At 37.1% G+C, this 21,812-nt stretch overlaps 1 protein-coding gene across 3 annotated transcripts; it reads left to right on the forward strand.

Moving 5' to 3' along the window:
* Positions 1-3,566: 3,566 nt before the first annotated feature.
* Positions 3,567-12,202, forward strand: LOC133669387 (uncharacterized). Of its 3 annotated transcripts, XM_062089493.1 has the most exons (15): positions 3,570-3,819; positions 3,924-4,009; positions 4,742-4,896; positions 5,688-5,752; positions 5,873-6,052; positions 6,148-6,199; positions 7,137-7,382; positions 7,479-7,612; positions 8,097-8,271; positions 8,417-8,476; positions 8,561-8,827; positions 9,821-10,079; positions 10,177-10,382; positions 10,583-10,633; positions 11,294-12,202. In XM_062089493.1, the coding sequence occupies exons 1-15, from the start codon at positions 3,749-3,751 to the stop codon at positions 11,582-11,584; spliced, it is 2,298 nt and encodes a 765-aa protein (XP_061945477.1). In that variant the 5' UTR covers positions 3,570-3,748; the 3' UTR covers positions 11,585-12,202. The 3 variants fall into 3 exon arrangements, with proteins under 3 accessions (XP_061945478.1, XP_061945476.1, XP_061945477.1); XM_062089494.1 differs by having other exon boundaries at positions 3,567-3,819; positions 8,417-8,827; positions 11,323-11,456; XM_062089492.1 differs by having other exon boundaries at positions 3,569-3,819; positions 8,417-8,827.
* The last annotated feature ends 9,610 nt before the right edge of the window (positions 12,203-21,812 follow it).

The raw sequence follows: 21,812 nt of genomic DNA on the forward strand, positions 1-21,812 counted from the left end.
GTTATTCTATGATTCAAAATGCTATAAAACCATAAGAAATAGTTATATAACTTTCATATTTTGAGTTTTGAGAGAAACTTTCTGAATCGAGGTCTAAATTGGGCATGAAGCCATTGCGCTTGTACTGCTAACATGCTGAAACATTATTTGCATGCAAATCCAATATAATGTGATTTATTTTCAGAAGCATCTAGACTTGGTGTATGAATTCCAATTGAAGATGTCATTTTCCTTATTATGTTGAGACTTTATTTTATTATTTAATAATTTCATTAAACATTCAAATTTGGTGATTATTGTTGGAGATGATGTTGAGAGTATTTTTAAGAGATTTTATAGGCTTCCAAAGAGGAAGAAAAACATGTAAAGGAAGAAAATGGAGATCAAACCTCTCTCTTCTCCCTTCTTTGTTCCTCTTCTCTTCCCTATTTTCCTTTTCTCTTTCGCGATTCATGATGGTACTGTGTAACTAAATTTGATTTGGTTGAAGGAAATAGAAGCCTAATCAGAGGCTTAATTGCATAAATATTGAAGTTTGATGGGCAATTAGGGACTTGATTGAAGAAATCCAAAACTGAGGACCAAATTAAAAAACAATCATGAATGTAGGAGCTAAAATTGACCGAATTAGGGTCAAATTGAAGAAATTGAAAGTTTGTTGATCAATTAAGGGTCAAAATATACAAATTCAAAACCAAGAACTAAATTGAAAAAGACGGCCAACTTTAGAACTGATATTTGAGCTTGGTAGGGACAAAATTGAATTGATTCTTAAAATCAAAACCTCAATGAAGGACTTGATTGATTAAATTAAAAATTGAGGACTAATTTAGAGATAGGGATTTCTAAAGGCTATTTTTTTAAAACGCTAAAATGACATCGTTTCATTTAAATGAAATGACATGTTCTGTGTGACACGACGTCGTTTTGGTTATTATTATATATATATATATAAAAAAAAGAACAAAACGAAGTTGTTTTGATGGTATTGTGTACAATCTTCTTCCTCTGGATTGGTTTTATAGTTAGGGGATGAGGGTTTTTCCGCCCTCCCTTACAACGTGCTTCAAAACTCTCTCTCTTTCTCTCTCTTTCCTCTATGTCCCCACACCACAACACAACTTACATCCTTTTCATGGCCTACCACTATACCTAAAAAGGAGCAGAGAAACATGTCTTTTGGGAGGCCCTCGAGCGGTTGCAAAGTGGCCTCCCATCCACCCTACCCTTCGGCGTGCTTTAGACAGGGATAGGGTGGTCTAAGCTCCCCTTTGCCTCTATAAATACCCCATTTCACTAGGAAGAGAGGTGGTGAAGAAAAATAAGGGAATGAGGAAACAAAAAAGGAAAAAAAAAAGAAGAGTAAAAAAAAAGGAAAACAGAAAAGAAAGAAAGAAAAGAAAACGGCAAAGAGAAGCTTTTGGCTTTGCCTAGTGTGAAGAGTGCCTTCTGACACTGGGCCCTCCCCTTATCTAGAAAACCAGCTTCTCTCCTTCATTTTTTTTTTAAAGTGTGAGCCATACAACCCTCTCTCACTCTGCCAGCTTCAAAATAGCACCTGGAAGCACTATCATTCCTCCCAGTTGTCACCGCAATAACACCACCGCGAGCTACTGCCAACATTAGTAACCAATGCCTCCTCGTTGCAAGTAACCTTTTTCTCCTTTCTACAAGTCTTTTTCTTTGCCTCACTTGCATGCAGAACGTGAATTAATTCACGTTCTGCAGCAAGCCAAATAATTAACCTTGTTATTGTCTTAACCTAGTAACTAGATAGGTGTTTTTGGGCTAGACCTACAGCCTAGCCCACACGATTGGGCTAGGTCTAGCCTTACCCCTAAAAAAATTAAGGTTTTGTTGGGCCTTTGACAAGCTCAACTATCTAGACCGAGTTTGGGCCTTGGGCCTAAGCAGCCCAACCCCTAGGCTAAGAGTGTTTTTGACAGACACACCTTTATATCTTTCCTTTGGTTTTAAACTATCCAGCCAAACATGTCCTTAAAAAACCTCAGAAAATTCCCTTATTTATGGACCATTTTGAATTTATTTGTGGGTACCTCGCATGCTTTTCTTAATTTTATACTTCATATTGAGATTGTAAACTTATACTGTAAGATACTGATCCAATATCGAAGTATTTGCTTTCCGCTAAAATTTCAAGAAATTCAAAAGTTCTCTAAACCAGTTAGAGTACTAATACCTTTCCTTTATGCAATTAGTTCCTTTTCCCAGACTCTGATACCAGTTAGGATCCCTAGTGATCAAAATACTAGGTGGCAACTCCCTTTCCTTTTTTCTACTAATAAATGACAAGAATTTCTTGTCCTTTCCTCTCAAACCATTTCTTGACCTTTTCCTGATCAAGGAGAATGATTGTCGCAACGCCATATAGGTGCAACAAGCTCTAATGAATTTTTTTCTTTTCCTCCATTTTTTCTCTCTCATTGCCTCATATTTCTCAATAGCCCTTCCAAAAGTTAAATGTATGTTGTCAGTTTGTATTTGTATCAATTTTAGTCTTCATTTTTCTTATTATTACTTGTTTTTCTTTTAATGTTTTTTTAATTTTTTTTTCAATTTCTTCTTTCAACATTTTATTTCATTTAATTCTTGTATCCAATTTGGTCTCCATTCATTTGATCGCTTTATTTATTTATCATTTTGTTGATTTTTTTTTATTTTTAATTTTGTCCTTTAATATTTAATTTAACTTTATTTTTGTATCCAATTTGGTTCTCAATCTTTTATTTGCTATTTTTTTTTTTAATTTTGGACGATTAGAAATTTTTTTTCATGATTTTCTCTTGTTTTCCTTCTAAAGGATAATCTCGGTTTAATGACCTGAGTCACTAGTTTTAAAGATTAGCCCGATTTAACTTCAATATTTTTTTAAGATTTTTTTAAATTGATTTTTCTTTCAATTTCATCTTTCAACATTAAATTATTAGACCTTGAACATCGTTAATTTTTTTACTTTTTTTTCTATGAAATTATCCTGATTTCATATTTTAAGTCTCAAGTTAGTCAATTAAACGCGAGTTTACTTAATTTTTTAATGTCTTTTAAAAGGTCACAAGTTCTTTTATATGTTTTTTTTTAATTTTTTTATATGTTTTTCTTAAATTAATTTTTTTAATCTTTTCCTTTTATCATTTAGTTTATTTGAGAATTGATCTTTATTTTTTTTTAATTATTTTATACAGGGTTATCTGGGACGATTAAGTTATGAATTTAATACACTGACTCATGTTATTTTTTTTTAAATAATTTTTTTTTCATTCGACTTTTAATATTTGATTTGCTTGTAATTAAGCATCTAATGTTTTTCATTTTTTTTTACAACGCTATCAATTTCTCATTTACTTTTTATTTTGTTATTAAATAAAATTAGTGAAATTTTTTTTAAATATTTAAAGAATATCTTTATAAAATATTAATATATATTTATTTTTTTCGTACCAGTCATTGAAATCCTTTAGGTTATTCGAATTAATAATTGATCCGTACTTTTCTTCGGAATTTGAAAATGCTATCATTATCATCTTGGATCCATTTTTGGAAGTTGATTTTAAGAAAAAGCACATATACAAACAGGGACAGCAAACAAACAAAACCAAAACAAAACAAAGAAAGGGAATGGTACATTCTTCTTCTTCTTCTTCTTCTTAAAAGAAGCAATGCTCTGCAATTGGTTTAAATCTTAAATAAGCGTAGGCCAAAGAAAACAGTCTGTTTGTCTTGATTTGCCATGTTTGAAACTGTGCAAGAAATTGCTGTTTGCATTCACAGGTTTCACAACCTCGACCTTTTCCAACAAGGGTAATAATGCTCTCTCCATTTCTTCTCAATCATGTTCTTATATTTCTTTTTCCTTTTTTAAAAAACCTCTCTTCTGGGTTGTCTTTTATTTTTTGGGTGTGTAGATGGTATCAAATAAAGATCAGCATGAGATGGGAAGATAGAGGGTATACGTCTTTAGCAACCCCTGCAAGGGTTGTTCAATATGAAGGTAAAGCTTATTCAACTCTTCATGCTGCTATTTTCTTCTTTTTCTTCGTTTCTGTTTCTAGGTTTTCTTTGTAGGTATAAAAAAGTTTTCCTGTCACAAAAAAAGGTGGGGACTTTTGCTACATTTCTTGCTAATCAACCACAATTCTTGTGCACGTTACGAACCTCAATAAACTCATAATTTCCCTGTTTTTGTGTCTCTGGGTTTTGGTTTTTTCCCCATATTTATAGAATATTTCACTTAGAGCAAAAAGGTGTGAACTTTTGCTATATTGCTGGTTGATCAACCACAATTCTCATTCATAATGTATTGACATGGGTGTATGAAAACTTCATGTTGTTTTTTAAATTTTTTTTTATTTGTGAATGTTTTAAAATAATATTTTTAAAAAATTATTTTTAATATCAGTTAATTAAAATAATTTAAAATATAAAAAATATTAATTTAAAGCAAAGAAAAAAATAAAAAATTTTAAATCTTTTTAAAAATGTTTTTGAAATACAAAAACAAACAGAGCAAAAATATACAAAACTTGTTTATTTAGGCAAATTTAGTAACTTTGAGAAGGAGCTTCTTAGGATGTCTATGTAACAGTCATTTGTTTTCATATTTTATATGCTTTGGTGTTGTTATTGTTCTTGCTTAGAGATGCAATTAGCTTTTGTGAGTTTTTTCTGTGCTCATTGTTTATGGTATGAGCTAAGAAAGAAATGATATTTACTTGAGCCACAGCTCCTGATCTGGGTGGTGAAAACATATATGGGATATGGAAGATTGATGATACAGATAATAGTTTCTTGACACAGCCTTTTCGGATTAAATATGCAAGACAAGATATTCGTTTATCTATCATGATCTCGTTCACTCTACCTCTCAGTGAAAGTGAGGTAATCTATACTCCTCTCTCTCTCCATCTCTCAGTATGTGTGTGAGCGTGAAGCTCACGTGCCTGATACAATAAGCTTTCCTTCTTAACTCATATAGTTACAATTAGAGTAGAAAATGCAGCAGAATGTTGCCTGAGTCAAGGGAAGTGAAACCAACTCGATGACAAACAAACAGCTCTAGAAAACAGGATTTACTATAAAATAACAGAATATAGTATCTTTATGTATGGTCTCCTATTCTGCTTAGTGTTTTTGATACCGCCTATCAAGGTTGGTATATATAGCTGGTCTGCATCCAATATGAAGAGGCCTGGTGACAGAGAATCGTTCCTGTGAAAGTTTCTTCTATGTACATGTCAAAACTCCACCACCTACATTATGATATTGCATCATTGCTTTCATGATGACTAGCACTCTGTCTTGTGAGATCATTGCACTTTCTTTCTTGCGGCTTTCCTGAGAAGGTCATTGGAGATCACAGGGCTTAAAAACCCATGGATTACTTGTCTGTATCAGAAAGAATTGGAATGTTGCATTTCTTAAAACTAACAAGATTGAGGAACTGCTTTCAAAAAACTTTCAACCTCAGCTGTTCCAGAAAAGGGGTGAAACACATTATTTCCTTCTGATTCTTCAAAACAACACCACTCCTTTAACCTGGGATTTAATGAAAATACTCTAATATCTTCACTGCATATATTTATTACAATTTTGGTACTGTACATGCCGGCTTAAAATTTACTGATGCTGATGTTTATGGTCTTCAAACTGATATGGTGTACAATTTGCAGGGTCCATCCACCTCCGCTGTTATTTTGAAATTTGAGCTTATGCAAGCTCCCATAACAGAGAGCATGTAAGTTGAGGGATTTTGTTATTTGATTCTTGAATAAAATGATTTGTCGTTTTTTCTTACCCACTCAACGTTTTTGAATTAAATTAAGATATTCTACTGATTGATAGGCACACTGTGCAGGGTTATGGCTTATCCGAATGCTTCTTCTGTTTCGGTCCATGAATTTCGAATTCCTCCTAAAGCTCTTCTGGGATTGCATTCATATTGCCCTGTACACTTTGATGCATTTCATTATGTGTTAGTTGATGCAAGCGTGCACACCAGTCTAATGACAGCTGGTTCTTTCATGAAGGTACCCAGGTTTGTCACACTTCTGGCATCTAATTAAGCAACCTGGTCATGATCACATTTTGACTCTTGTTGCCTAATATAACTTGATGAGTTGTATCTTGCAGTGGTTCTTATGGTCAAGATGTTGCTGGCAAAATTAGTGATGGAATCAGCCAAGTATGCTCTTACACAATGGATAATCTTTTGCATGCTTTTATCCACTCTACTTAGCTTTGTGCCTTCATGCATTATCTTATTGTTTAAATTGCTAGATTTTGCTTCTAGCACATCTGATTTATGATGACAGTATTTACTTGCCGCAACACTTTTGCACAAGCGTCTGTATATTTGAGTGAATGCACTACTTTTGTTCATACATGCATGTGCATATGTGCAAATTTGCTTACTGTTTTCTGCAAAACTTGCAGTTTACTCTAGCCTGGGTTTTGTCCTACTAATTAGAACTGGTGTACTGTCCAGAAAAGCAATTGGTTGAGTGGGTTGGCTGTGACAACTTCCTGTTCAACTTTGTAGTAGAGCTTTCTGTCACTCAGGTGTTTGTTTAAAAAATACTATAAGGAGCTCCCAAATTGCTTCAATAATGAAATGTGTTTGAATAACTTCATAATTCTTTATCTGCCATCGACAAAGTATTCTTCGATTCCTTTTTCCAAAGGTATCCAGAAATTGCATTTTGTGAGATATTGTAGATCTTTTTACAAGTTCATTCCTTCCCAAGTGCAATGAGAAGGGAACATCTAGATTCACCCAAATAAGAAACACCCCTAGAAACAAGCGGTGCTCAATGGATGCTTAGATGATAGTTAACCATTATGCAACTTGTGAGCATATAACACATGTTTTTCCTTTTAAGTTCAGTCTTTTTCCTGCAAAAGATGATTGATGAGAAAAATTCTAAAACTTCTGCTTTAAAGAAAATACAGCTTAAGAAAGTTATAAGTTCTGTGTGGTTGAAGCCCAAAGGTTTGAAGATGCAATCACATGTTTAGATTTGAAACATGCAGTTATCCAGTATGGAGGAGCCTGTTCTTTAGCTTTATTCAGCTTTTGTGATATTTTCATGGATTGAAATTTTAATTTTGTGATTGGCCAGGCATTAGGTGAAGTGGCTTCTTTAGATACAAAAAAGATCATGCTTGTTAAAGCATTGTTGGTTTCCCGTGATGCATTGCTTGAAGAGCTACAAAAAATCAGCAAAGGCATTGGACATGCTATTGATTTATCTGATTTTATCTCCAATATGGATGATATGAGGATGTTTGATTCTATCATGCAAGAAAATCTGGGTACTGCAGATGGTGAAGTTTCAGGACAAGGAAAGCCACATAATGGTCTTGAGGTCTTGCCTATAATTTTTATAGTTAACAAATTTTGATTTTACTTTCAGTTTGAGTGCTTTCTTATTTACTTAATATCTTTGTCTCTTCTTGGAAAGAAAGCAAATGGAACTGCAGATTTTCAAAGTGATAATTTGCCCCACATTTCAACGAAGGCTGCTGTTGTTAACATTTTTCATTCGTTGGGTGCTCAGCTATCGTATTTATGGAAGATTTTTTTGCAGTTCCACAGGTTTGCTTTTCCACCAAATTGACACATTGAGTTAGAATTTTTTATATTTTCCTCTTCCAAGTAAGGATATGATTCATTTAGCAAGTTGTTGACATGACCTTTCTTTTAGGTACATCACAACTGACCGTAGCTATTTAACCAAAAACAGTACTTCATCCCTTGCATTTTCTTAAATGCTTCAATACTGACAGTACAGTTTGCTTGCTGAAGAACAGTGAAGACACTGATTTTTGGTGTGCTTTTAAAATGGATAGTATATTGCTATGATGAAATTTGTGAAATTTATGATGGACAAGCTTGCAACTACCGTGATTCTTATTTTTGGTGTGATTTCTTAAATTTTTATGATAACTTATCGGTCTTCCTTTATAATGGATTTGATTTATGCTTGTTGTTGGTTGCATTTAGTAAAATGATTGGTTGATTCAGATTCATTAACTTCATCTGCACCTTTTTAACTACTGACCTTTTTGCTCCATTCCAGGGCAAACAAAATAACAATACTGGAGTTTCTGCGTGATGTGTGGACTAAAGATCGACGAGCTGAGTGGTCGATATGGATGGTGTACTCTAAGGTCGATATGCCTCATCAGTACATAAGCAGTGGAACTGATGATTCCTTCTATCATGGCCATAGAAGATCTTCTAGTGTGTTGAATGTAAATGTTTTTATTTTTCTGCCCGTTTCCTGTTTTTTTCTCTTCTATAGACTATTAGTCTTTTTTTTACTTTCAGTAATAAACACCATTATTTTTTTAATTCCATAGTCTCCAAGTCACAATTTTTATTTTCTGTTCTACACAGCCTGCCCAGAGTGCAGCTACACGTGCTGACCTTCATCGGCGAAGTATTGCCCAAATGAGGGTGAGTATTACTCCCACTTTGAATGATTTGTTACAGTCGTCTTGTTCTTCGGTGTTACACAGGGTTGGTATTGTTTCCATGCAGATTAATAATCGGTCAATTCAAGACATGTACATATTTGGGGATCCACTACGAATTCCTATCATGATCGTGGAACGTGTAGCTAATGCTCCACGGCGTACTCTTAGTGAAAATTCTTACTTTAGAAATTTGGAACTGGTAGATTCACATAGCTTGCACGGTGGACCTGGCGCCGAAGCTGAAGCTGAAGCTGGTAAGAAGCAATCTGGTGGTGTGCTACCAAAAAATGGTCGTGAGTTGAAGGCTGTCATCTTTGTGCATGGGTTTCAGGCAAGGCTCGCTCCTTGTCCTTTCCCGCCAACCCATGTAGCTAGTTAGTTTACAATCCAATGTACAAACTTGTGCTTTAATTGATTTTACACCATTTACCAAATAATTGAAAACCTGTTTTTTATCACTTGCTGATTGAATTTTGTTTTTATCCTTGCTACACCTAAGGAGCTGCTTCGTTGCTAATTAATTAGTTTAACGCTTTGCAGCTTGCACCTTCAAATTGTTTCTTTAGAATGAATTTCCTTAATTTTTTTTGTTTATCAGGTATTTGAATAAAATCTCCAAAAGAGAGTTTTGATGTTGGCATAATAGAGGTGATAAATGGGATGCAATTGTTATGGAATTTTGATTGTGTGTTCAGGTCGAATCTTCCTTTCTTTGTACAGTTAATGCTTCTTTTTTGTTGGCACCATAAAAAAGTGCCTTTGATTGGTCAATTGAGTTTTTAGCCGAGGCAAATATTTAAAATTTCCAAAACTTGAGCTTTTTACTTTTATTTTAAATGCTTGACCTAGACTATTAAGTAATGGCTTGGCTTCCATCATCTGAAAGTTTAAATTTAGCCTGGGTTCATTTCTAACAATTTGATTCACTTCTTCCCTTCAGATAATTGGGAACTATGGGATGAAAATTGTTTTTGTAGATTAAACTTTATAAATAGATTATCTTTTTTTCATAAGGATTTGAATCTGTTACCATGAATTTATTGGTTTATAGTTTCATGCATGAATTATTTGATTGTTTGAGTCTGTTTCATCCACATATTTGTAACCTTCTGAAACCAAAAACCAAGCTGTTCTTGAAGTCAATTCTATATTATTCAGATACTGGGTAACAAATTTTATCTTAATCGTTCATTGTTTTTGCAATTGATTGTCCTGTGCTCCTGGACAATCTGTAATGAAGTCTGTTCTATTCCTCTTGTGAACTGTGTTCTAGTTTTATGCATAAATTGGCTTAATTTTGTTTGTCACACCTACAACACACCAGGGACACCATCTGGATTTACGCCTTGTTCGCAATCAGTGGCTTTTGATAGACCCCAAGATGGAGTTTCTAATGTCAGAGGCAAATGAAGACAAAACATCTGGAGACTTCAGAGAAATGGGACTAAGGCTGGCACAGGAAGTGATCTCTTTCCTTAAAAAGAAAATGGATAGAGTTTCAAGATCTGGTTTCTTAAGGGATGTCAAGCTTAGCTTTGTTGGGCATTCTCTTGGAAATATCATCATAAGAACAGCATTATCAGGTAATATAATCAATGCAATGCAATGCAATGCAATGTCATGCCATACTTTTCTATTAATCTGTAATTTGACACTTGCTTTGTATTTGTATTGCCACAGAGAGCATAATGGAACCATACCTAAGATACCTTCACACATATGTTTCTATATCTGGGCCACATTTGGGGTATCTCTACAGCTCAAACTCTTTGTTTAACTCTGGGATGTGGCTTTTGAAAAAACTCAAGGGAACGCGGTGCATTCATCAGCTTATGTTCACAGATGACCCAAATCTACAAAACACTTTCTTGTACAAACTCTGTGAGGTACTAAGAATCTTATTTTGTTTCTTTGATTGATTATAGAGAGAGATTACACTATAAAAAGAATAAGAAAAAGAAGTGATGATTAGGATCTGAAAAATAACAACTTGCATTTCTTCAAGCAGCCTCTGTGTGTGAAATCATAGCAGATGCTTACTTCTACTTCTTGCTGAGTTCTAAAACTGTTTATTTTGTTCTTTCAGCGGAAGACATTGGAGAATTTCAGGCATATAGTACTGCTATCGTCACCCCAGGTATGTCATGCTATGCCTCAAAAGAAAATTTCTTGAAGGTCTCCAATTGTTTAGCCATTTCTCTTTTGTTTGCTAACAATAGGCACATGATACATAAATGTTCTTACACTAAAATCTGTTTGCAATGGGGATCTATTTACTGGTCAATTGGAAATAAGGGGCACCATGAATTGACCTTCTTTTGCAGTATGAAGGGCTAAATGTATGCTTGAGGGTGAAAGAAACAAAAACACTAAAAGACACATCGGATTTCTTAGATGTTTGAAATAACCATGAAAGCACATATTGTACTTACATTTAACAGTCCTAATACTACAGAAAGGGAGTGATTTATTCAATTTCAATAACATATCACATTTCTTTTAGAATTGCAATCTTTGTTATTGGCAAAAGGCAACAGCATTGAACAAGGAATGGAATTTTCTTGACTCTGCACGACCCGAACATACCTGTCGACGGGCTATTTCCTGAAATAACAGTGTCATCAGAGTCATAGGTTCATACTTCAGTCTTCATTAAGTTTGCCTCTGCATTTGAAATCTTATCTACACTCTACAGTATTAGTTGCTTTAAATATACCTTGAAGCTCCATTTTGTGTATGATATCAATTTAACATATGGTAGTTGTGATGAAAGACTAGTTTATTACCATTTTCTCAGGATGGTTATGTACCGTATCATTCTGCCAGAATTGAACTGTGCCATGCTGCTTCCATGGACCACTCAAAAAAGGGTAGGCTGTTCCTGCAGATGCTGAATAATTGCTTGGATCAGCTGCGAGCACCAACATCTGAGCATCGACTGTTCTTGCGCTGTGATGTAAACTTTGATACCTCTGCCTATGGCAGGAATTTGAACACAATCATTGGGCGGGCTGCTCATATTGAGTTTTTGGAGTCTGATGTTTTTGCAAAGTTCATAATGTGGTCTTTCCAGGAACTGTTCTGTTAACCGGCACAAAAAACTGACGTCCTTTCCACTTCAACTTTTCTAGCCAGTCTTTGGCTGGCAGTTGCTCCCTTATTTCTGGGCAACAGGGACGAAAAAGTGGCCAGGTGTTGGCAACGTGATGTCCAAGAAAAGGCCATATCCTTTCATCTGGGCTGGGCAGATGCCAGAGTTGTTGGTTGCTGTGAATTATTGGCCTGAGGCTAATTCCACTTGAAGAAAGACATGGTATGTAAATATTGTTTCTGACACATGCCAGCAGGCCCACGATTTTTGTGCGATATGCAAGAGGCGGCCGGTCATCTGTTGGGATCTCAAGCTGCACAAAGCTTACCAGTAACTTGCACTGAAGTTTTGAAGAATAAAAGTGTAATTATTTTTCTAGGTTAAACCAAGTTAGCTGGGCAATGGAAGCACTTGCTTTCATGGCTAGATAGATCCCAAAGGACATGCTTAAGCATTTATAGATGCAATCTCTACCTGATAGGAGGATTATTTTTGTAAGCAGGTCAAGGAAATGGTGATGAATGCTGGGTATATCTTGCATGCAGTTCGAATTATTTTGTTACTACTTGCTGTTAAACATCTGTCCATGTCAATTCGAGTCCTAAGTTCTCGCAAGGAGATAGCAAGATATAAAATCTGGAGATGGCATGCCCTCTTTTCAAAGGTCTTTGTTGCAGGGAAGCTTTATGTGAAAAAGTTCAACCGGAGAAAGGCATTTAAAAGAGAAGTTATTATTACAAGTGATTCGCACTGTTTTATTTTACTAAAGTTTTACTTTATTTAATACACACCGTTTCTATATATTTGTAATCTAGAAAGCACAAGATCCTGCTCTCGTTTTCTATTCAGGCTTGCTCTCGTTTTCTATTCAGGCCTATATACAGAGACAGTTGTAACAAAATAGGATTATCAAAGAAAGGAAATATTATTCTGTCCTCCCTCTCTGCATTCCTGCTTTCTCTCCTATTCTTCTTCATTTCTGTTCCAATCTTCCTCACATCTGTTAAACTTTTTCTTTATACAATTGTTCCTTCATCAAGTGGTATCAGAGCTTTTATCTTCATATCTTAACAATGGCTCATGACACAAGGTCCCAAGATATGAAGAAGTTAGAAGGAGCGCTAGCAACAACTAACAAGGAACAAGCTTAATGGAATAACAAGATGGCAAGAATGTTTGAACAATAAAGGCAATAGCAGCTGTCCAGCGACAACCGACTTTTAAGGTTAGAGGAGTTGATTTCTGGTATTTCCCTTCAACAGAATACATTATTGCAGAAACTGCAGTTACCTCCGGGGGAGACAAGCTCTAACCAAGAGCATCCACGCAATAGTAAAAAAGGTATGATAGGCAGGAATGATTGGCAATATAGGGGACACTACAAGTTTTATAAGCCTAGGCGTGATTTTCCATCTTTCGAAGGGGAAGACGTCCATAAATGGTTATATAAATGCAACCAATATTTTGAGATAGAAGAGGTCCCTGACGCTGAAAAACTCAAACTAGCATATTATTTGGACGGCATGGCATTGTATTGGCATCAAAATTTCATGCGCAGCAATGGTAGCAGGGTAGTAATTTGGAATGAGTATGTGGAAGCCATCTATGGAAGGTTTGGCAGCCATAAGGACCCTCTAGAAGAACTCAAAGATCTAAAACAAGAGGGCGATTTGGAAACTTACATCAAGGACTTTGACATTCTGTGGAATCGTGCAGAAATTGATGAACGATATGCCTTAATCTTCTTTTTAGGTGGACTGGAAATTGAAATAAAAAATTTGGTTAAAATGTTCGAACTAAAATCCCTTAAACAAGCCTATAACCTATCCCACCTGCAAGAAAACACTAACTTCTATAAAAAATTCCAGAAACAGTCAACCAAACGCCCCACCATACTGTCAAATTAGCTGAATGAATCCCCTTTTACATGAGAGTCTCGTTCCTTAAATAGGAAGGAATCCTGATTTACATCACATTCCTATAATTTAGGCCTAAAGTATAGGAAGATACTTATCCTATAATTACACTCCTATTTCAGCTGTATTTCTATCAATAACAACTACTGCCTAAGCTAACATCCCCCTTCAAATTGATGCTGGATGATTAATAAGCATCAATTTGCCAACCAAAAACTGATGTCGTTGTTGAGTCATGGATTTGGTGAACACGTCAGCAATCTGGAGATCGGTAGAGATATGTGGAAGAGAAATAACATGAGCATCGACAGCTTCGCTGATAGAGTGACAATCCACTTCAATATGTTTGGTGCGCTCATGGAAGACGAGATTCGTAGCAATCTGAATAGCACTCGTGTTTTCTGCATGGAGGAGAGTAGGAGTAGTCTGGTGAAATCCCATCTCGGCAAGCAGGCCACGAAGCCAAACAATTTCTGAGCAGGCAGCGGACATGGCGCGATATTCAGATTCGGTCGAGGATTTGGAGACTCGATCTTGTTTCTTACTTTTCCAAGAAATCAAGGAATCACCAAGAAACATACACCAACCTGTAACAGAGCGTCTGGTATCAGGACAACCAGCCCAATCGGCATCACTGTATGCAACAAGACTAATAGGAGATCCAGCTGGGTAGAATAGACCACGGTTAGAAGAACCAAGTAGATATCGAATGATGCGACGGATTGCTGCTAAGTGTAGATGACGAGGAGATTGCATAAATTGACTGACTTGCTGAACTGCAAAGGAGATATCAGGTCGAGTAATAGTAAGATAATTCAAGCTGCCAACAAGTTGTCGATACAAAGATGGATTAGGAAGAAGATCCCCATCATCACTTTGAAACTCACCTCCAAAGCAGTATCCACTGGAGAAGAAGCTTGAAGACCGACCAAAGCAATCAAATCATGAGTGTATTTCTATTGGTGCACATAAATACCAGAAGGGGAAGAATGAACCTCCAAACCCAAGAAGTAAGTGAGAGAACCAAGGTCCTTCATATGAAAGGAATCTTGAAGATGTTGCTGAAGTCTGCTAATCAATGTCGAATCAGTGCCTGTAATGACAATGTCATCGACATAAACAAGTAGGAAAACATACCCAGTAGATGTTATGCAAAGAAATAATGAAGAATCATATTTGCGTTGCACAAAAGAGAAGCGAAACAAGGTAGTGCGAAACTTGTCAAACCATGCTCAGGGAGCTTGTTTCAAACCATATAAGGACCGCTTCAATTTACAAACAACTGATTTAGAAGATGAAACCAAACCCGATGGAGGTGCTATATAAATATCCTCTTTGAGATCACCATGAAGAAACACATTTTTGACGTCCATTTGATGAAGTGGCCAACCCTGTGAAGCAGCAATGGCAATAATAGCGCGCACAGTTGTCATTTTGGCTACGAGGGCAAAAGTCTCTTCATAATCCACCCTATATTCTTATCGATTCCCCAGAGCAACCAACCGAGCTTTATAGCGGTCTAGAGTGCCATCAGAGCGAAGCTTTATGAAATATACCCATTTCCACCTAATAGGTTTAATCGATAGAGGACATGAAACCAGATCCCATGTATGATTATCCTGAAGCGCACAAAGTTCTTCCTGCATGGCGGTTTGCCAACACTCATGCTGGACAGCCTGTGAGTAACATGATGAAACAATAATATTGGATAGAGTAGCAGAGAAACCAAACCTATCAGGAGGATAAGAAACCCTCGTAGAACGATGAAGAGCAGGCTGCAGAGGGGAAGGTACCGAAGCAGTCTCAGTAGCAGTATCAGATGGTGGGTTAGTCTTCGGAAGAGCCAAAATTAGGCGTCGTTTTTCATACACAATTCCAGGTTTAAACCGCTCAAATGACGACACGTCCTCAAAATGAGGAAGAATAGGAGCATGCAATGAAGATGCAGCAGGAGTAGCAGTAGGGAAAAAATATTGATTTTCAAAGAAGACCACATTTCGAGAGACACGAAATTTGCTATAACTTAAATCATAACAAACAAAACCTTTGTGAGAAATACTATAACCTAGAAAAGCACATTTAGCAGACTGAGCAAAAATTTTATGGCGTTCATTAGAAGGCAAATAAACAAAACAAACACAACCAAAAGTATACAAATCAGAGTAGCTAGGAGCCTCATGATATAGACAATAATAAGGGGAGTCGAAATTTAACACCTGAGAGGGCAAACGGTTGATTAAATAAACAGCAGTAGACAATGCTTCAACCCAGAATTTAGAGGGAACAGACGAGTCAAGCAATAAGGTTCTAGTGACATCCAACAAATATCGATTCTTACGCTTAGCAACCCCATTTTGTTGAGGTGTATATGGGCAAGAACGATGTGAAATACTGCCCTTTTGTAGTAACAAATCATGAAAGTCACGTGACATATATTCCCCACCCAAATCAGATCTTAATACCTTAATACCAGTAGAAAATTGGGTTTCAACATAGGCAAGAAATGTCTTAAAGACGGAAAGAACCTCAAATTTGGAACGTAGGAAGTATACCCAAGTAAACCTACTATAATCATCAATAAAAGTTACAAAGTACTTGGAATGAGCATGAGAAAGTATCGGTGAAGGTCCCCAAACATCACTATGAATAATATCAAAACATTTTGTGGCACGACTACCTTGAGAAGGAAAAGGAAGAGTTTTACTCTTACCTAACTTACATGTTGAACAATCAATCAAAGCATCGAAAGAAGAAAATTTATCTTTATTTCTCAACAAACCAGAATTCAACAATCGCGATAAAACAACAGAATTTGGATGGCCTAAACGTTTATGCCAGACTTTATTTTTATTTAGAACATTCGAGCATGCAAAATAAAGACAACTAGGAATGGAAAAATACAGCGGAAATAAACGTCCAACTTTAGGCCCCTTCACGATTACTTTCCCCGACACCTGATCCTGCACAAGACAACCATTACAAGAAAAATGCACATCACAATTATCATCCACCAGTTGACCAACTAAAATAAGGCTAGTAGACAGTTCCGATAATACAAAAATATTCGTGAAGGTGGGATCAATATCTTCAATTTTAGTGATGGGTATATGACCACCATTAGCAACCTGAATCTGTGATGAACCACGATACTCTCGCACATTCTTAAGCATACTAGATGAGTTGGTTATATGATTTGAAGCAGCGGAATCAGCAAGCCAAAGTTGTGAATTGGAAGTATTACCTTGTAGCCCTAGGGCCGAGAGGGCTGTAATGATCATTTGTTGCACCATTTCTGGAGTAAGAGAACTGGTAGCGACTGTCACAGATGAGCTTTCAGATACCACCGCTGGAAAGGCCTGTATTTTCCTGTTTTGAGGACGAGTGAGACACTCTTTGATAATATGCCCTTGTTGTTTACAATAATTGCAAAACTTCTTTCTATAATTGTTAGTAATGTGGCCATATTCCTTGCAGCTATAACACTGAACATTGCCCATATTCCGGCCTCTACCTCTTCCCTGGGCAGCAAAGGCAACTGCAGCTGGGTTGTCTTGTTTTAGAGTACTTTGTGTAAGGATTCGCTGTTCTTCCCGTAGTAATTCCCCAAAACAAACATCCAAGGAAGGCAAGGGCGCTTGGTTCATCAAATTCGAGCGAGTAATCTCAAATTCAGATCTCAATTTCATGAGAAATTGATCACGCTTGCTCTGCTCATGCACCTTCTGAATAACCGAGAGGGATTCTGCTGGAATCTGGGCATAAATGATATCACTATATTCTGCCCATAGGTTCTGAAAACCAAAATAATACTCCTGAATCGAAAGATTGCCTTGAGAATAATTAGAGATGTCGTTTTCTAATTGAAAACGTCTAGCATTATTGTCTTGATAGTAAACCTTCTTCAGATATTCCCACATGGTTCTTGCTGTTTTGTATGGCCTCAGATTAAGAATAATGAGGGGGTCAACTGACCCTAGTATCCAGGACATTACCCGAGCATCCTTGACCTTCCATAAAGACAGTTTTGTAGCATCAGTAGGGGCTGGATCACTCCCATCCACATGATCCCACAATTCTTTTCCTATGACAAATACTTGAAACTAAAATTCCCAAGCAGAATAATTCTTCCCAGTAAATCGGACACCAAACAGATCAGAATTGTTTGACATCTTTGTAGTGATACACAAAAAATCACAAAACAAGGAGAATACAAACCTCAGCTGACAACCGAGAACCAAACCAAAAGAACTAAGAAACTAAGAGTCCTCTGTATCTAGGACTGATTGCAAAGAGCCAGGAGACCGAGAGTCCTATGTATCTAGGACCGATCCAGAATAATCCAGAAATCGAGAACAACAAGAAAGAACCTGATTTTGGAATACAAATTCAAAGGTATAACTCTGATACCATGTCAAATTGGCTGAATGAATCCCCTTTTACATGAGAGTCTCGTTCCTTAAATAGGAAGGAATCCTGATTTACATCACATTCCTATAATTTAGGCCTAAAGTATAGGAAGATACTTATCCTATAATTACACTCCTATTTCAGCTGTATTTCTATCAATAACAACTATTGTCTATGCTAACACATACCTGTTAATAACAACAATAGGACAGCTCAACCACCACCTTTTTACAAAACTTATAGCCCTCACGATACACCACCCTCTAAATTGCCAGGATTATTACCCACCCCTCAAACACCAGTTACTACTCAGCCTACGAGAAGACCAACCAGAACTCTTAGGAGTACTGAAATGGAAGAACAAAGAGCAAAAGGTTTGTGTTTTTGGTGTGACGACAAATTCACTCCGGGGCACAAATGTAAAACAAAAGGGCTTTGCTCTATTTGTTTAGTGGGAGATGAGGATGGGAACGAAGACAGTGCATTTGAGTCTGTGAGGGAGATGGAGGAATCAGAAGACATGGATCCACACATTTCCATGAATGCCTTAGAAGGGGTTCCAGGCTGCTACACTTTTAAGGTGACAAGAAAGGTGCATAAGCTACCTATCTTTATTTTGGTAGATTCTGGGAGCACACATAACTTCATGAATACTGAGGTTGCCAATAAATTACAGTGCAAACATACTCCTATCAACCTAGTAACAATTAAGGCGGCCAATAGGGGAAAAATGCTATGCTCATCCATATGCAAAAACTTCAGTTGGAAGATGCAGGGTATTTATTTTGCGACAGATATCTTTATGATGGATCTGGATGCCTGTGATATGGTCTTAGACGTTCAATGGTTGGCTACCCTTGGAGACATTGTGTGCAACTATAAGAGTATGTGGATGAGTTTTGATTGGCAAGAGCAGAGAGTGACACTAAAGGGAAATGAGCCTGTAAGGTTACAATCAGTCCAATATGGATAAATGAGTGGCTTACTGGACAACAATAGTGGAATAGCAGGTATTAACCTACGTAGTTTATTTCTGGTGTAGGAAACAGAGGGGTCAAAGGCATTGCTGATGGGGAAAAATCTCAATGAAGAAGAAAAGGAAGCCCTATAAAATCTACTCTATCTCAACTAGGACGTGTTCACTCCCTTGACAGAGTTACCTCCTAACAGACCTAAAGATCACACCATTCCATTAAAGGAAGGAGCCCAACCTGTAAATCTACGACCATACAGGTATTCTAGCTTACAAAAAGATATGGTGGAATGGATGATCTCTAAAATGATTAGTGCTAGAACAGTCCAACCAAGCCATAGTCCGTTTGCATCCCCTGTCGTGCTTGTGAAGAAAAAAGACCTTACCTGGTGGTTGTGTGTTGACCATAGGGCCCTCAACAAGTTGAAAATAAAAAATAAATTCCCCATTCCATTAATTGAAGAGCTGCTAGAAGAGTTAACAGGGGCAGCAGTGTTCTCAAAAATTGATTTACGCTCCAGCTACCACCAAATTCGAATAAGCTCAAAGGACATCCACAAAACAACATTCAGAACACACTACGAATACTACGAGTTTTTAATGATGCCATTTGGTCTTACTAACGCCCCTGCTACCTTTCAAAGCCTGATGAATGAAGTGTTTAGAGCTCATTTAAGGAGGTTTGTTCTAGTCTTTTTTGACAACATTTTAATTTACAACAAATTTTACACAGAGCACATGGAGCATCTACAGGTAGTTTTTGCAATTCTCAGGACACACAAACTGGTAGCAAAGGAAAGCAAATGTGTCTTCGGTGATGACAAGGTAGAATACTTGGGCCATGTCATCTCTAAGGTAGGAGTGGCTACTGAACCAGAAAAGTTACAAGCAATTAAAAAGTGGCCATTACCTCAAAACATCAAGAAATTACAGGGGTTCTTAGGGCTCATGGGGTATTACAGAAAATTTGTAAAAGGATATGGCATTATTTGTCACCCCCTCACCAAACTTTTTAAAAAGGATGCTATGGGGTGAGACCATAAGACAACTTTGTTTTTCAAAACCTTAAAGAAAGCAATGATTGATCCTCCAGTTTTAGCCCTACCTGACATGAGCAAGCCTTTTATCATCGAGATGGATGCATTAGGATTGGGCATTGGGGCAGTCTTAATGCAAGAGAGGCATCTTATAGCATTCATCAGTAAGGCATTGGGGCCAAGGCAGCAAGGGTTATCCACCTATGAAAAGGAAATGTTGGCCATTCTGCAGGCAGTAACCAAATGGAAGCAGTATCTATGGGGTAGGACTTTCAAGATCAGAACAGACCATGTGAGTTTTAAATACCTGCTGGACCAAAAACTATCTTCTCCCTCTCAACATTTATGGCTATCTAAACTGTTGGGCTTCAATTATGAAATTGAATTTCAAAAGGGAAGAGAAAATGTAGTAGCAGACGCTTTTTCTAGAGTCACCAGTAGTGAGCTTAATGCCTTAGCATTGTCCACAGTCTCGATTCCCTTAGTAGCAGATATCAAAAGATCTTGGGAGGAGGATAACAAGATTCAATCCATCATCCAAGACTTAACAAGAGACCCGGCTACACACCCTCATTACAAATAAAGGGACAATTGCTTATTCAGGAAAGGGAAACTAGTGGTAGGGAACAATATAGCGCTCCAGCATCAGCTCATAAATGTTTACCATGATGCATCCTTAGGGGACGCTCTGGGTCTATAGTCATAACAGCCAGGGCTGGTAGCATTTTGTACTGGAAAAAATAGCAAAAGCAAATAAGACAATATGTGAGAGAGTGCCCAACCTATCAACAATACAAATTCGAGAATATGACCACTCCAGGATTGTTACAGCCTTTGCCAATTCCAACTACACCCTTCACAGACATTAGCATGGATTTCATAACTGGCCTACCAAAATCAGAGGGCAAGGAAGTGATATTTGTAGTGGTGGATAGGTTCAGTAAATATGCACACTTTATGGCACTTTCACACCCTTATACAGCTCACACAGTCGCCAAAACCTTCATGGAATCAATCTACAAACTGCATGGATTGCCAACCACCATAGTAAGCGATCAAGACTCCATTTTCCTTAGTCAGTTTTGGAAGGAATTATTCAGCCTACAAGGGATCAACCTTCATTACTCCACAACATATCATCCTCAATTAGATGGGCAAACTAAGGTCGTCGATAGGTGCATAGAAGGCTATCTCAGATGTATGACAGGGGAGGTTCCTTCACAATGGTGTAGATGGTTGGCTTTGAGTGAATGATGGTACAACACAAACTTCCACATGGCTATAAAGTTCACCCCTTATGAAATACTATATGGGTTTCCACCTCCAATACACATGCCATATTTCCCCAAAAATTCAGCAGCAGAGGCAGTTGATCATTATCTTCAAACAAGGGAGAAAATGCTACAGACGGTAAAATAAAATCTAGTCCAATCCCAGAACAGAATGAGGTAATTGGCTAACAAGAAGAGAAGCGACAGGGTCCTGCAAGTGGGTGATTTAATTTACTTAAAGCTACAGCCCTACAAACAGAAATCAATGCTTCAACATCATCACAAGTTAGCAGCTAAATACTACTGCCCGTATGTAGTAATCAAGAGGATTGGGGAAGTAGCCTACAAGTTGGACCTTCTATCTTCGTCAAACATCCATCCAGTCTTTCATGTCTCTCTATTGAAAAAGAGTGTGGGAAATAGGGTGGTGCATAAAAGCTTACCAAACGAACCCAGAGAGCCCTTGTTACAGCCACAAGCAATCATGGATTGGCAAGGGTTGTCCCCGGTAAAAGCCACCTGAGAGTTCATGGATGAAGTAAAACTCAGGTTCCCAACCTTTAACCTTGAGGACAAGGTGGTTATTAAGGGAGGAGAATTGTTGCAGGTAAGCTTTACGTG

Source organism: Populus nigra, chromosome 12, assembly GCF_951802175.1.
Source record: "Populus nigra chromosome 12, ddPopNigr1.1, whole genome shotgun sequence".
NCBI classification, from domain to species: domain Eukaryota; kingdom Viridiplantae; phylum Streptophyta; class Magnoliopsida; order Malpighiales; family Salicaceae; genus Populus; species Populus nigra.

What these genes read in the sequence shown, in the direction of transcription:
- LOC133669387 (XM_062089492.1), top strand. Translation starts at nt 3,749, where the DNA reads ATGTTTGAAACTGTGCAAGAAATTGCTGTTTGCATTCACAGGTTTCAC. An exon ending in AAGGGTTGTTCAATATGAAG is followed by an intron (nt 4,010 to 4,741) that starts GTAAAGCTTATT and finishes CTTGAGCCACAG; the next exon opens with CTCCTGATCTGGGTGGTGAA. An exon ending in AGCCACATAATGGTCTTGAG is followed by an intron (nt 7,383 to 7,478) that starts GTCTTGCCTATA and finishes CTTCTTGGAAAG; the next exon opens with AAAGCAAATGGAACTGCAGA.